We start from the raw sequence: 15,536 nt of genomic DNA, 5'->3' as shown, positions 1-15,536 counted from the left end.
TTTCTTCTCAGATGTCCTCCTGATCACCCACCTTAATGAACATTTCCCCTCTATCTCCTTGGACCCTCAACCCTTCTGTTCTCTGACCCCTGACTCATCTTCGATGACCCCCAACTTCTATGACCCCAGTTATCTACGACTTCTCCCCACTGTCCATTACCCTCTCCCAAACTTCCCCTCCAGGGAACCCCACCCCCACATCCTTGGGCTTTCGCTGAACTTCTAACCCCACAGGCTGCCAGGAAGGCCTGCGTCCCATTGGTTTTTTGGCTGAATGTGCAGAGTCTGATGGAAGAGCTGTGGGTGACTGTTCCCATCACATGAATGAGAAGGGAGAGCCAGGAAAAGGAGGAGCACGGTGACAGCCTCAGCTAATACACAACAGGAGCACCCAGGTCTCCGATTAGCCTACCTCACCCCTACTCACAGGGCCTGCGGGACGAGGGCCAGCGCAGTCACTCTCAGGCCATGGGGTGAGCTTATCCAGTCTCAGGACCCCAGCTCCACGGGCTACAATCAGCCAGGAGGAGAGTACGTGTGCACTGGCAAAGCTCTAGCTGGGCCTGACCCCAAAGCCACAGGTCAGCCAGGGGCCACCCCATCTGGGAGGCTCTTCTCCGAGAGCAGGCCTATTTTCCTCCAGTCTTTTACATTTCATCCTTGCCCACCATCCCCCCTCGCCCCCACACCCACGAGCCCGCAACCAACACTCATACACAGATGTTGTCTCTAGAATGATGCTTCCTGATTTGCATGTGCTTTCCCTTAGAAAATACTCCTGTGGTAACCAAGGACTCGGGAAATAAACACAGGGAACCAGGAATAACTTAAACTGCAGAGTGAGAAGGAATCCTTCAAATGCTTTGGAGCAAAGCAGCCCCAAAGCAGAGGAGCGATGAGGTCAGGGGCCATTCTAGAGAAGTGGGAGAGGCTGCATTGGTGAGTTTGGGGGGTGGGGCCTGGAGGTGGGGCTGGGTGAGGGCTTAGGGGAAACTGGTAGTGGTTGGGAGAGCAGGGGCACCTAGGAAGGCCACTGAGGCCAGGAACATATCAGCCCCCTCCCACTGCCACACTCCACCCCGGGCTCCCAGGAGCCTTCTCACTGCCACACGGCGCTGGGCACGATGTGCCAGGATGGTGCCCAGCCCCACACATGCATCACCTCATCTTCTCCTTCTGATAAAACTGTGAGATGGAAAGTATTGTCCCCATATTAAGATGAAGAGAATGAGACCCAGAGAATTGAGTAATCTAATCAAGATCACACAGGAGGAAGCATAACTGGTTTCCCACCCCAGCCCTGACCAGCTCCAGATCAAAGCTCTTGGCGTGGAAGTGGTGACCCTTGGCAGGCTGCAAATGGAAGGGTTTTCCTACTCGTGTGGGCGTGGGCTGGGACAGATTTCACCTGAACCTGCCGGAGGCCACGGGGCATTCCCGCCTGCTCAGGCATTCAGCCCAGCAGGCTGGGATCCGCAGCTCCAGCTCCCTATTTCCCAGCCTTTGGCCCTGGCACATGGTACCCAGGGTAGCTCTTGGTGTTCCCGAGCAAGCCCCAACCCCAGAAAGAGGCTCTAAGGGCACAGTGTTCTTTCAGAAGAGCTGGATCCCTAGGGGCCTCGCCAAAACCAATCAGGGCCTCAGAGCCTGACATGGGCCCAGACCTCTTGATCTTGGCCCTCTTCCAGGAAAGGGTGCTCTCAAGAGCTGGAAGTGATCCCAGCAATTCTTTTCATTTGCTGATCCTTCAAAGGCCCTCCATTGGTTACCCAGGACATTCCCTGCAGGGCAGACCTTTGGGGTGTCCACCTGCCACGGTACCAGGACCTCCTCTGAGGAAACCCCTGAAGGGCAGGGGGAGGGCCCCTGCAAGTACACAGTCACCCCAGGCTTGGTGTGATGACCAGGCTTGACCCAGAACCTGCACTCTGAGCCACACACCCCCACCCCACCCCCCTCCCATCAGCCTTTATCTCAGTAGCAGCTGTGGGTCTCCTCAGGGTGACTCCCTGCCATGAGAAACATTTTCCAGAGGGTTTTCCTCCTGGGTGACTAGTTTTGGAATCCCTGAATCACTTCAGCTTCCCAGGAACCCTTGGGGGTGTGGAGAGATGGGGGTGGCAACGGGGAGAATGTTGGAGGCGGAAACAAAGGAAAGTTCACCCAGCACCTCATATCAAGGGCGTCTCCACTTGTCCTCACCTGTCTGGGCCTGACCTGGCAGCCACAGGGGACCAGCTGGGAGTCCCATCCCTGAGCTTCTGGAAAGAGATAAGCCCCTAGCAGGAAAGAGCAGGGCAGATGTGACAGAAGACACAACCTTGGCCAGAAAAGCTTGCAAGATGCTCCAATGGCTGTCCTGCCCTTCCTCAGAAAATCATTCAAATTCTCACCCACTGCCTTGAAGTCCTGTTCCTGCCTCTGATCAACTCTTCACCTCAGGCCTCTTTTCTCATTGGTAGAAATGTTTGTGTTTGGCAGGGGGCTTGGGGGACGGGGGTGTCACCTGGATGGCCACAAAAGTGCCAACCAGCTTAGCAGCTCCAGAAATTGTGCTAAAACCACAGGATTTGGCAGGGCCTGTTGAAGCTCATTGGCGCTCACCTGATGTGAGGCCGGGGCACTGGTGTCGAAAAATGCCGAAGTACTTCTGTGCTGCTAGTAAATTGATGCTGTTCTCAGCGCTGAAGCACTTCCCCACCACAACCTCCCCGGATCCCACAATTAAAGGTGAACGGCTGGCTCAGACGGAGGCCTGGAGGACAGGCTCCCGTGTGCTGATGGGTGGGTGATGATGGTACTAGTTGCTAATTACTTGTAGTATCACTTTTAGTTACAAAGGTACTTAGGCTCTGGAGCCTGCTTTCAAAGAGAACCCATTCTGGCCTGGGAGACACACAGAGAATCAGAGTGAACAGGACAAAAAGCCCAGCAACTGCCTCCCCTAGCCCGGGGCTGCTGCCTCCCCACAGAGGGCCTTCAGCCTACTCAGTTTGTCCTACAGTCATGGCTGCCCTGTTCATTTGTCCACTTGCCATATATTTATTGAGCACCTACTATGGGCCAGGCATCATCCTAAATGCTAGGAATGCAGAGGAGAACAAGCCAGGTACGATCCTTGCCTCATGAAGCTCATGTTTTAGGAGAAGACAGACAGCCAACAAGGAAACAAGATCATTTCTGATAATAATAAGTGTTATGAAGAAACTGGAACAGTGTTATGAGATAGGGAATTACTGGGGGGTGAAGGGGGCAACTTTAACTTGAAAAGCTGGGAAAGGCCTTTCTGAAAGATGCAGAATTTGACAGTGATGGAAAGGGCCCAGGGAAAGTGTGGTCCAGGCAGAGGGAACAGGCCACAGAGAATCCTAGAGGTGGAAGAGCTTGGCATGTCTGAGAAACAGGAAAGACAGTGTGGATGAAAAATTAAGGATAAGGGAGAGCGTGGAATGAGATGAGGTGAAGAAGTGGGCAAGGACCAGATCACATAAGGTCTTACAGGCTGTGGTGGAGCATTTGGATTTTATTCCAAGGCCAGTGGGATGGTATCAACTATATTCAATCATGATCTATGTGATGTGAGTTTCTCCAGGGCAGGCATCATGTCCTTGACATTCTCCTGCCCCATAGAGTTGGCATCAAATAACAATAATAACAGTTGCCTTGAGCCAATGCTTACACATCATGGGCCAGGCACTGTTCTCAGAATTCTCTTAATCCTCAGGTCCATTATCATCCCATTTGACAGACAAGGAAGCAGAGGCCCGAAAAGGTCACATAGCTTGCCAAGATCACTAGCTCGTATTGAAACCAGGATTAGAACTCAGGTAATCCTGATGCTGTGGGGTCCAAAGAGAAGAGAACTAGAAGAGTCTATGAGCACCTGAGAAATTTTGAGCAGCAGGAAGAACAAGAACAGGTCAAGCAAGTCACAGGGTAGGTGAGGATGAGACCAGCTAGTTGGCCCTGCTGGGAAGGAACAAGAGAGGGAAAGAAGACTGGGACCCAAAAACCAGATGGAGGGGACCCCGTGAATAGTGGCAAAGGCAAGCCCTGAAGCTGAGGGGCCCCCTGCCTGAGGTTGCCATCCATGTAGGGTCTTAGTTACCCACCCAGCCTGGGTTTTCTCCAGCCTTACCTGGGGCCCGGAGCCCTCTCTGAGTAAGTTAGAATCACTTTAAACCTCTATTTGCAAAGGAGAGGGCAGAGATGAAGCATAAAGGACAGAGAGAAGTCTCCTGCCCTCAACAAAGAAACACTTTGAGCTTTCGGGAAGGTACAAGCTGGGGGATGAGGGGGCAGGGAGGAGGAAGAGGAGAGCCAAAGTGAAGAGGAGAAACCACTGTGCTACGCACTTTACATATATTTATCCTTCACCAAAGTCACTGCTCCAGATGAGGAACTGAGCTTCAGAGACATTCCAGAACTTGATCAAGGTCACACAGCTGACAAACCAGGATTCACTCCCTAGTGGCAGCATTCCCTGGGGGGCACTCTGGAAGCACAGGCTTGTTTCCTGGCAGGTTTGCACTCTGCTCCCCTTGCCTCTGTTTCCCCAGGCAACCAGCTCCCAGCACCGCACCTCCTTGCCCACCTCCCAAAACACCATTTGGCTAGGACCTAGCACTTCCTTCCTGCTTAGTTTTTTCTGGCTTCCATCTATTTCTACTTGTGCCAGTCAGAGAGTTCACCCTTGGGAACTGGGTTTCCTGCCCACCTCCATGATGAGCCCCAATTTTGTTTGGCAGTCCCCTGGACAAAGACCATACCAAGTCACTCCCCAGCAGCTACATGTCTGTGTTCCAGGCAGCCAGGGCCCCCAGGGCTGAGGTCTGGAAGAGGTTGGCCCAGGCTGGAGCTGGATTGGGGGAGCTCTCCCTTCAGATGCATCTGGAAACTTAAAAGTTCCTCTCCCATCCTAAGGGAGTCTGAGTGTGTTCATAGGCGCTCAAGCAACAGGGAGGGGAAGGAGCTGGGCCAGGTATATCCCCCCTTCCCTCATGGCAGATACCAGGAAGAGTGGGCCAGTGGAATGTAGGGGTGGGGGTGTTTGGGAGGGGAGGTACAGAGCCTCTATCCAAGGCCTCAGGTTCACAAAAGGCCTTAAATAAGACTTCTGATGTTATCTCCAAATGAGATTATACTTAGAGGCACTGTCTATCTTATGTGTTTCAAGTGTTAATGTGTTAAATGTAAACATTGAAAACATACTACAATTTTTCAATCCTGTTTGACATCTCACTTTTCAAATTCCAGGAACCTTAAAAAGGAAAGAAAGAAGGGTCCTCTGGAGCCTCTCAGAGGCCTTGACGTGTGCCCCACAAGGAAGAACTGGGAGTGAGGGGTAGCTGGAGGGAGGCAGCCACCGCAGAGGAGGAAAGGTGTGGGGACCCAAGAGCCCCTTCCTTTCAGATGAAGCTCCTGGAGAGACCAGATCCCAGCTCCTCTAAAAGAGTTCTGTCCTTTTGTGCCTGCAGTCCCCACTTCTGTTCCTCATGGCAGCAGGAGTGAGCGAGAGTGAGGGCGGGGGACAGGCCCAGACTGGCAGAGAAGCCCAAGAGGCGGCACAGCCGGCCAGCCCGCCCGCAGCTCCGGGACCAGGAGCCCAGGCTTCAGGTTCTCTCGTCAGAGCCAGAATCCGTGTCCGGGCCAGACCCCCGGCCTGCTCCGCGCTGGAACGGCGCGGCTAGCCCTGCCACCCCTGCAGAAGCCACGCCAAGGGAATGGAGAGATTCCGCTGAGGACCCCAGCAAGGCGGAAGGTGCACGCTCCCGCCTACTGGAGAGCCAGATGTGGGGCTAATGAAAGGGAGGCAGAGAGGCGCGGGGCTGGCGGGCGAGAGCGCGGGCGTGACGGGGAGAGGAAGGCTCCCAGGAAGGAGCGGAACAGGCCACCTGGAGGCCCGCCGCGACGTCGGGCAGGAGCAGGCGCTGGGGAGAAGGGCCGGGAGGGGGCGTGCAGTTTGGCCCGAGGGTCCAGAGCTGAAACTCAACACCCGCCTTTGGAGGGATCGTCCTCCTTTCTCCTCCGCCCCCTCCCTTTTCCCCTCCCTCCTTTCTCTTAATCTCCGGGACGGAGCCCCGCGCCGGAGCGGAGAGGGCCCGAGGGGAGGAGAAAGGAGCTGCTCTGAGAGGGCGCCGGGAGCCCGGGAAGGGGAGGGAAGGGGAGCCGGGAGCGGGAGGTGAGCCTGAAGGCCACGCGCCACCCCCGGAGCCTTCTCAGCCCTCTCAGTGTCCCCCCAACGCCACCTCCAGGCGAGTCCTCAGGACCCTGGCGCCTGCTCTCCTTCGCCTTCTCTTTGCTCCTTCTTTTGCTTTGTGCTCTTTCTCTCGGTTCCCAGAGACACCCGGGTTGTCCTGAGCCCTGGGGTGCGCGGAGGCGCCCCGCCAGGGGTGCGTGTGAGCGGGGCGGCGGGGCCGGGGGCCAGGGGACCGAGGGTGGGTGCTGGAGCGCCGGCGCTGAGGGCTGGATCCGGGCGCGTGGGAAAGGCCGTCCCGCCCCTTCGAGCCGAGCCCGCGTGCGGGTGGCGTCGCGGCGCCCCTAGACTGCCGGGCGCGAGCGAGTGTGAGTGCGTGGGAACCTGCCTCCCCGCCGGGGCCGCGAGCGTCTGAGCAGAAAGCGGCCACTCGGGCCACCCAGCCCTGCGGCCGCGCTCTCCAAGGCCTTTGGCGCCAGCCTGGCCTCCGTTCGCCAACTCCGGCGAGTTTAAAGAGGACGAACGTCCCAGTTCTCTGTACCCACCCCACCCCGCCCCCTCTCGCAACGGGGCCGCCACAGAGTCCTGGGCGCCCCCACCTCGGCCCCCGGGTGCACCGCTCTCTGGCGCGGCCCTCGGGTGGGGAGGGTTGGCCCCTAAACTCGCTCGTCCAGCCCAACCGCCCAGGTGGCTTCTCCCTGCCCTCGGGGCCGTCCTGAGCGGCCCGGAGAGGCGTCGAACAGAGCCCCAGTTCCCGCCTCCTCACCCGCCTCTGCCCTGTAAGGGAGCTTTGGGCCCATGTGGACCCGGGGTGCCACTTCGGCCTAGGGCAGGCAGCTCCGGGGGCCTGGCCCACCCGGCGGCCCCCGGGAGGCCACGGGGACAGTGCAGAGCGCGCGCCCTTGGATGAGGTCCCGCAGCGACGCCCCGGCCCGCCTCGCTCCTCCTCCTGCCCGGCCAAGCTGCCTCCCATTTGGGGAGTCTTGTGGGTTTTCTTTCTCCTCCTCCAACCTCCGCGGAGGCCACGACTCAGGCGCCGCAGCCGGGGGCCGCCTCCATGGTGCGGGGCAGGCGCTGAAGTCAGCGAAACAGAGCCTGGCCTGGAGCTGGCCGCGCGGGAGGCCAAGGCCATGGCCATAGCCACTTCGGTGAGTCCACCAGAGAGAGGAGGCTGCGGGGCAGAGACCTCCGCAGCCCATCCTGCACTCCTGTCACTTATTTCTGCCTACTCTTTGTCTCGCTCCGTGGTCCCTTGCTTCTCCAAGAGGCCGTGTCCCCCTCCTCTCACTTTTGTTTCTCTTTCTCCCTCTCCTCACCCCTGGTCCCCTCTGGGTCTGGCTTCCCCCTTCTCCCCTCCCCCTCCCCATTCTCCTCTCTTTCTTTCTAGAGGCTGCCCCTGGAAGGAGGGGAGGGGGCAAGTGTAGCCTGAGTCCTATCTGCTCTTTCATGGGCGGGAACAGATGGCCACTGGTAGTTGGCAGGGACTTGTGATTGGGAGGCTAGTAAAAGGTTGGGAGGGGGCTGAAAGAACGGAGGTGGCTCCAGGAAAATGGGAGAGGCCAAGGGGCCCTAGGAGAGGCCCTTGTCTAGAGGAAGGATGGAAGAAAGGGGGGAAATAGCGCAAAAGAGGGAGATCAGTCAGAGAGCAAGAGAAAATAGAGGGAGGAGGGGAGATGATGTCAGCCAGCCTCTGGCCACTTTCCTGGGACTGGGGACAAAGGGAGGAGACAGCTGGCATGAGGGGACAGTGGGAGGAGGCCTCCCAGAGAGCATGTGGCCCACTGCCACCCTCCTTTAAGGCAGCCACTCCCTCACAAGTCAGCTGGGCCCCTGAAGAGGGGGTAGAGCTGGGGTGGCCACACCCACCATCAATCAGTCTATCAGCAACTCTGGCCTGGGTTCTAGAAATTGCAAGGCCCAGAGGTTTTGGTCCCATTGGACAGAATTCAAACCTGACACAGGGAGGAGCTCTCCACAGCTCCACCCCTGCTTTCTGTCCTGCACTCCTTACAGTCTGAATTTAAGCAACTCTGTCCCCTTTCCACCCTTCCCTAGGCCCTAGGATTGCCAGGGAAAGCGATACTGTCACCTGCTTCCTGGCTGTCTCTGCATGGGCACTCTGAAAAGGAGGATTGTGAGGCTGGGAGGAAAAGCCTGACTCCTGACATCTCCCACATCCCTCGAGGATGAGTTAGATTTTCACTCTTTCTCAAACTAAACTCCTATTAGTTCCTCAATCTGTATGATGATGAGAAGGCCCTGTGAAGTCAGCTTCCTTTAGAGGTGGAAGAGGGGAGGTCCTGAACATAGTGAGGTATCTGACATGACGCTGGCTCAGGATGCTGGTCAGCTATGTAGTCCCAGGAGGTAGATCTTTCTTTTTGCCTGGAGAGGGGCAGAGATTTATGCTTATGATACTTATAGGATCCTAACAACAGCTAATTTTTTTTGAGCATTTACTGGCTCCGTGCTGGCCCTAAGCTTTGTCCTGGTTGTTTGACGCATTATCTCACCCAGTCCTCATAATAACCCTGTGAGGCCAATACTGTTATTATCTGAAAGTGGATACTTGCATATGGATATGGAATTCTACAAAGGAGGGAACTGAGTATCAGAGAGGCTAAACAAACTGCCCAGTCACTCAGCTTGAAAGGGGCAGAGCCAGGACTCAAACCCAGGTCTGTCTGCTTCAGAACCATGCTCTTAACCCCCTGACTAGATCCAAAACACCAATTTCTAATTTCTAATTAGAAAGAAAAGTGTTGTGGAATCTTAAAAAAAAAAAAAAAAAAGACAAACGAACTTATTTACAAAACAGACTCACAGACATAGAAAACAAACTTACTGTTACTGGGGGGAAAGGTGGTGGGAAGGGATGAATTGGGAGTTTGAGATTTGCAGATACTAACTAATACATATAAAATAGATAAACAACAAATTCATATTATATAGCACAGGGAACTATATTCAATATCTAATAGTAACTTATGGTGAGAAAGAATATGAAAACAAATACATGTATGTTCATGTATGACTGAAACATTATGCTGCACACCAGAAACTGACACAACATTGTAAACTGACTGTACTTCAACAATATATGAATACAAAGAAAAAAAAGAAAAGAAAGAAAAGTGCCAAGCTAACCAGGAATTTGTGTCATCTGGCTAGTGTGTTTGCTTTCTGAGGGATGACATCCTTTAGAAGCCAAAATTTCAGAAAAGGGTTTGATGAGTTTGGACTCAGGCAGGAGAAGTCAGTTTATTGTTAAAATCACCCAGCCAAGAAGAGCATGCACTCATGCTGGCTGAGCAGGCCACCCTTCCCCCAGGACCTTGTGGCCAAATGCAGCCTGCCAGAGATCTTTAGCTTGAGAGGTTTCACTGAATTAGGCAGCCCACGTGGATTACCTGCTCAGTAATGCCTAACTACCTGCTTCCCACCACCAGTGGGTAAGCCACCACTGCCCAGGATCCTGCCAGCAGGTTCGAGTCACTTAACAAACAGAGCTCAAACGGAATACATTTTGCTATTATGAGTGGGTTAATCTTGATTCTACCAAAGGACATTGTGGAACAGGAGCCCAGTGAAAAGTGACTAGCAAAGGGAAATTGGGCATCGTGAAGGCTTCCCATGAGCTTGAGTCATTTTTGAGTCATGGCTTCTCTTGACTTAACTACTGTTACTTATATAAGAAGAACAAAGTAGATCCTAATGTTTGTGGTTGTGGAGAGGCAGCAGAGGAGTGAGTGAGAGTATAGGCCCTGGAATCACATAGCCTGGGGTTCAAATCACACTCCGTCAGCTGTACCCAGCTGTGTGTCATTGGGCAAAGTACTAACCTCTCTGTTCCAACTTTCCTTCCAAATGGGGAGAATGATGGTTCCTTCCTCACAAGGATATTGTGAGGTTTAAATGAGATGAGACAATTAGTGCAAACACGAGCATAGTGTCTGGATATACAATTTGCACTTGGTGTTTGTAATTTACCTGAGCATGTAGGAAGAAGCTTCAATGTCCCCACCAGACAGCACTGGAAACAGGCTGATAAATGTTTGCTCTTGGTTGGTCCACCAGCCCCAAGCATGTACACTTTTCTCCATGGTAACCTCAGCCTCTTCTGGTAGAACCTATTTTGCTCAGACTGAGAACAAAACAATTGCTTTGGTTTCTGTTTTCTTCCTTAATTTATGCTGAGACTCAGTCTGGGCTGGGTTTCTCCCAGTCTCTCAGTGAGGGGTCTCTGCAGTTGCTCAAGCTAACCTGCTTATGGGGGATGCTGACTGGGGCAGGGAAGGCAAGAGATTCTATAGGAAATCTTTGCAGCACTTCTTGAATAATTCTTTCAACATGTTTATGGAGGAATGATTCCAGATCAGGCCTATTGCAGGGGCTTGGAATATAGCAGTCCTTTTTCTCACAGGCTGATAGTACAAGGGGAGAAATCAGTGATAAAAAAGTAAGTAGGCAAATCATACAAAGTTTTGTGAAGGAAACAATGGGCAGAGACAGACAGAGTGGGGCGGGGAGAAGAGTGAAGAAAAGACCTCTTTAAGAAGGAGATGTTTTGAGAGAACTGAAGGATGAAAAAGGACCAGTTCAGATGAAGAGTCAGGGGAAGAGGGTTCTGGGTAAAGGAAGTGCAAAGGCCCTGAGGTAGGAATGAGTTTGTCTAGGTCAAGGAATAGAAAAGAAGAGGGAGAGTGCAGGGGTTGAAGCTGGAGATGAGGCAGGGCCTAGTCAGGAAGAGCTGAGTCAGGAGGTCAGATTTTTAGCTTGAGGGAACCGGGGAGCTCTAAAGTGTTTTGAGCAGGCAGGTGACATGACCTGATCTGTGTGTGAAGACCCCTCTCCTCACTTCCACCTCACCCACCAGGCCCAGCTGGCCCGGGCACTCTACGACAACACTGCTGAGTCCCCCCAGGAGCTGTCCTTTCGCCGAGGGGATGTTCTACGGGTACTGCAGAGGGAAGGTGCTGACGGGCTGGACGGCTGGTGCCTCTGCTCCCTGCATGGCCAGCAGGGCATTGTGCCCGCCAACAGAGTGAAGCTCCTTCCTGCTGGCCCAGCACCTAAACCCGGCCTCTCCCAGGTGCCCTCAGCCCAGCCTGGCTTACCACTTCCAGCCCCAGAGCAAGGCAACGAGGACCAGGAGGTGAGAGTTGGAGCTCCCCCAACCCCACGTCAGGACAGCCCCGTTCCCCTCCACCAGTGCCTGCAGGTGGGGCAGGAAGAGCCCTGGGACCACAGCTCTGCACTGGCTCTGTGCTGTATGAAGCCTGTCTGCCAAGCCTTTCTGGGCTGTCTCCCCATCAGCACAGGGAGGGGTTTGGAAGATGTCTAAACTCCTCCCAGTTACACATTATCTGATACCTTGGTCCCTACTCCCCCACCCCACCCCTCAAACCCACCTGCCTGTCTTGATCCCTCAGGTGTATGTGGTGCCACCCCCAGCTCGGCCCTGTCCTACCTCGGGACCCCCAGCAGGACCCTGTCCGCCCTCCCCTGATAACATCTACAAGGTCCCCAGAGGCAGTGGGACTCAACTGGCTGCCCCTGGAGATGCCTTGGAGGTGAGGGCTAGAGGTTCATGTGTATGTTGGGCAGGGAACAGATGGCTTTCCTGTGTAGGGGTGGCAGAGATGGGCAGCCAGTTGCTGAGCCTGTGAGTAACCAACTGCTTCCTCTCCAGGTCTATGATGTGCCCCCCACTGCCCTCCGAGTTCCTTCTGATGGCCCCTATGACTCCCCCGCATCCTTTGCCCGCCCTCTGGCCCAGGTAGCCCCACAGCCCCCTGGAGAGGATGAAGCTCCCTATGACGTGCCTCTGGCCCTGAAACCACCATCTGAGTTGGACCCGGATCTGGAGTGGGAGGGGGGCCGGGAGCCAGGCCCCCCCCTCTATGCTGCTCCCTCCAACCTGAAACGAGCATCAGCCCTGCTCAACCTGTACGAAGCACCCGAGGAACTGCTGGCAGATGGGGAAGGCGGGGGCACGGACGAGGGCATCTACGACGTTCCCCTGCTGGGGCCAGAGACACCCCCTTCTCCAGAGCCCCTGGGAGCCTCGGCCTCCAATGACCTGGACACCCTGGCCCTGCTTCTGACCAGAAGCCCCCCACCCCCACACAGGCCCCGGTTGCCCTCAGCTGAAAGCCTGTCCCGCCGCCCTCTGCCTGCCCTGCCTGTCCCAGAGGCCCCTAGCCCTTCTCCGGCTCCCTCTCCTGCTCCAGGCCGGAGGGGCAGCATCCAGGACAGGCCTCTGCCCCCACCCCCACCCCGCCTGCCGGGCTATGGGATCCCCAAGGTTGAGGGGGATCCAGACGGCAGGGAGGTGGAGGACCATCCAGCAGGTCACCACAATGAGTACGAAGGCATCCCAATGGCTGAGGAGTACGACTATGTCCACCTGAAGGTGAGCTCGCCTCCAGCCGCCACCAGAAATGCCTCCAGGAGAACCAGGGGGGAGAAGCCAGGAGGCCTGAAGCCCAGGCTCAGACCGTCCCTTCCTCCCTTCCCTTCTTCCCCTCAGCTGGCCCCACATCTCCTGGACTAGGACCCAGTACTTGGTCACACCACTTGTACCATTGCTACATTCCTCCCCCTAAACCCAACCTGGGGTCGCTGAGCTCTCTGACCTGCCACCAGAGCTCTCCCAGACCTGGAGTCAAGGGGCTGTTACACTGATGGCAGGAGAGGCTTTGGGAAGGAAGCAGGAATGGGAAGGAACAGGAAGGCCACGAAGGCCACCTCGCCCTCCCTTCCTCCAAACTGAGACGTTCATCCCCTCCTGCAGGGCGTGGACAAAGCTCAGGGACCCAGGCCCCCAGATAAGGCCTCCCCAGGGGATCCTGACCTGCTGGAGAGGGGGCCGCCGGAGCCACAGGTAACCCTGTGTAGGGGGTGCTGGGGGAGGGGGCCTGGGGCAGGAGGAGCAGGAACTTGGAAGGAGGGGTATTCTTAACTGAACCATCAGGGGAAATCGATTAGGATCGGGGTAAGAGTGCAATGAAACCCAGCAGCTGGAGTTGGGAGGGGTTAGAAATCAGGAAGGAGCTGGAACTTAGAAAAGGATATCAGGAATTCAGAAAGAGGGGAAAGAATGTGTTGGAGAGAAGTCAGAAAACCAAGCAGTCAGGAGCAGAGTTTCTGGGCTGCAGGTCTGGGCTGGGCCAGGCGACTTCTGAGACTCCTTTCAACTGTGAATTCCTGGGCTCCTAAGAGACCCAGCTCCTAATCTTGGCTCCACCACTAAGAAGCCAGGAGCTCTGAAGTCGCCTGTTAATCTCTCTGGGCCTCAAGAAAGTGAGATGGTCTCCTCGGCTCAGTCTAGAATGGTCCTAGTCACAACAGCCACCATTTGTCAGGTATTTTCCAAGTGCCAGACCCTGTGCTCAAACGTCACACACGTCAGCACTGATCATAGCCATGGTCAGCTCTCATATGGGGCTTACAGCCGGCAATGCTCTGTTCTCAGCCCTTTCCATACATGGTGCCAACTTATCCTCACTGCAGCCTTAGGTGACAAGAACTGCACTAGCCAGTGTGGTAGCCCCAAGCCACATGCGGCTACTAATCCCTCCAAATGTGACTGGTCCAAACTGAAATGTGCTATAAATATAAAATGCACACCAGATTTTGCAGACTTTGTATGAAAAACAATCTCAATCATTTTCATATTGATTATGAAATGATTATCAAATGTTGAAATTGCAACATTTTTGATATATGGAGTCAGAAAATCTAGACCAATTTCTTTGTACTTTTTGTAACATGAGTACTAGAAAATTTGAGATTACATGTGTGGCTCGCATTCTGTTCACATTGGACAGCCCTGTACTAGAGTATCCATTTTAGAGATAAGAAAACAACGAAGTTCAGAGACTTGTTTGAGTTTGTTTGAATCCAGATTTATCTGACATCAACTCTGGACACTTCCCTGTCACTTGCTGTGAGAATCCAAATTGTCTGATGGGCAGAGGTAAGATCTCAAAGGATTGCACTCAGAGAGAAAAGTAGGAATGAGGCACAAAGGGAGGGAAGGAGAAAGGAAACGAGAGCAAAAATGGCATTAATGAGAGCGGTCCCACTGACCACTCACTGCTCTTGCCCTCAGGAGGCCCTGTCCCCAGGGGAACCACTGGTTCTGCCTGCCGGAGATCTCCAGCTCCTGCACTTCTATGCCGGGCAATGCCAGAGCCACTACTCAGCGCTGCAGGCAGCCGTGGCAGCCCTGATGTCCAGCACCCGGGCCAACCAGCCTCCACGCCTCTTTGTGCCCCACGGCAAGCAGGTGGTGGTGGCCGCTCACCGCCTCGTATTCATTGGGGACACCCTGGGCCGGCTGGCAGCCTCCACCCCTCTGCGAGCACAGGTCGGTGCTGCGGGCACAGTGCTGGGCCAGGCATTGCGGGCCACCGTGCTGGCCATCAAGGGGGCTGCACTGGGCTACCCATCGGGCTCTGCGGCTCAAGAGATGTCACAGTGTGTGGCAGAGCTGGCAGGGCGGGCCCTGCAATTCACCACCCTGCTCACCAGCCTGGCCCCTTGAGCCCCTTGGTCCTGCTCTGCCCTCGCCTGCCTACCAGAGCCCCCTCCAGGCCTGGGGCCACCCTAGTTTTAGGAACTAGGAGAGGCGGAGGCATCTTTCCCCGTTCCCACCCATTCCAGTCATCTCAGCCTCTCACAGAGGCTCCTCCCCCTATCCCGCAGCTTTTTGTACGAGCCATTTTGTATAAGTTATTTATATTTAATATTATTCCCTGCTTTGTCAGGAACAGGTGCCTCCTCTGGGGCAGGGAGGAACTGGACTCTCCTCCTCCCTCAGCCTGGGGTGGAGGTTCTTGGGCGCCACATGGCCACCTGCTTTCAAAAGCTTGGCCCCACAGAGAACCAGATGGCTGAAACCTGGGGCCACCCGGAGCCCCTTTCTCATCCTGTGTCTTGGCTCTCAGACATCAGTGCCTCACTGTTAGCTGAGAGTAAGGGCGGGACATTGGTGCCTCCCCACAGGGGGAGAGAGTCTTTCCTCCCTCCGGAGAGACTGGGCTTCAGGCACTCAATAAACCAGCTGTCTGGTTCCCTGACTTTGCTTCTTGGGACCCTGTGGGGCAGGCCTGGTACCCTTGTCCAAACTGATGGGACAAACACTGTGAGCAGGCTGCCTTTAGAGTTTGAGGGGAAATTTTGCTGTTTCTTCAACAACCGTTCATCTCGTGGGTTCTCAGCTCCCATGATATGCCCAGCAAAAATCTGAAGGTACACTGTTGGGTGGGAAAGGGGGCTGGATATAAATAAGTCAGCTAAAGTAAGTAAATAAAAAAAAGAAACCTGGCACAGA

General features: G+C 54.9%; 1 protein-coding gene across 1 annotated transcript; it reads left to right on the top strand.

The window, feature by feature from the left end:
• The first annotated feature begins 6,107 nt into the window (after positions 1-6,107).
• Positions 6,108-15,536, top strand: EFS (embryonal Fyn-associated substrate). Its single transcript, XM_031453446.2, has 6 exons — positions 6,108-7,344; positions 11,073-11,351; positions 11,629-11,769; positions 11,889-12,611; positions 12,993-13,082; positions 14,313-15,536. The coding sequence occupies exons 1-6, from the start codon at positions 7,327-7,329 to the stop codon at positions 14,745-14,747; spliced, it is 1,686 nt and encodes a 561-aa protein (XP_031309306.1). The 5' UTR covers positions 6,108-7,326; the 3' UTR covers positions 14,748-15,536.

This window comes from Camelus dromedarius, chromosome 5 (assembly GCF_036321535.1).
Source record: "Camelus dromedarius isolate mCamDro1 chromosome 5, mCamDro1.pat, whole genome shotgun sequence".
Taxonomy (NCBI): domain Eukaryota; kingdom Metazoa; phylum Chordata; class Mammalia; order Artiodactyla; family Camelidae; genus Camelus; species Camelus dromedarius.
Note: the sequence above shows the minus strand (reverse complement) of the source record. Positions and strands in the feature narration are given on the sequence as shown.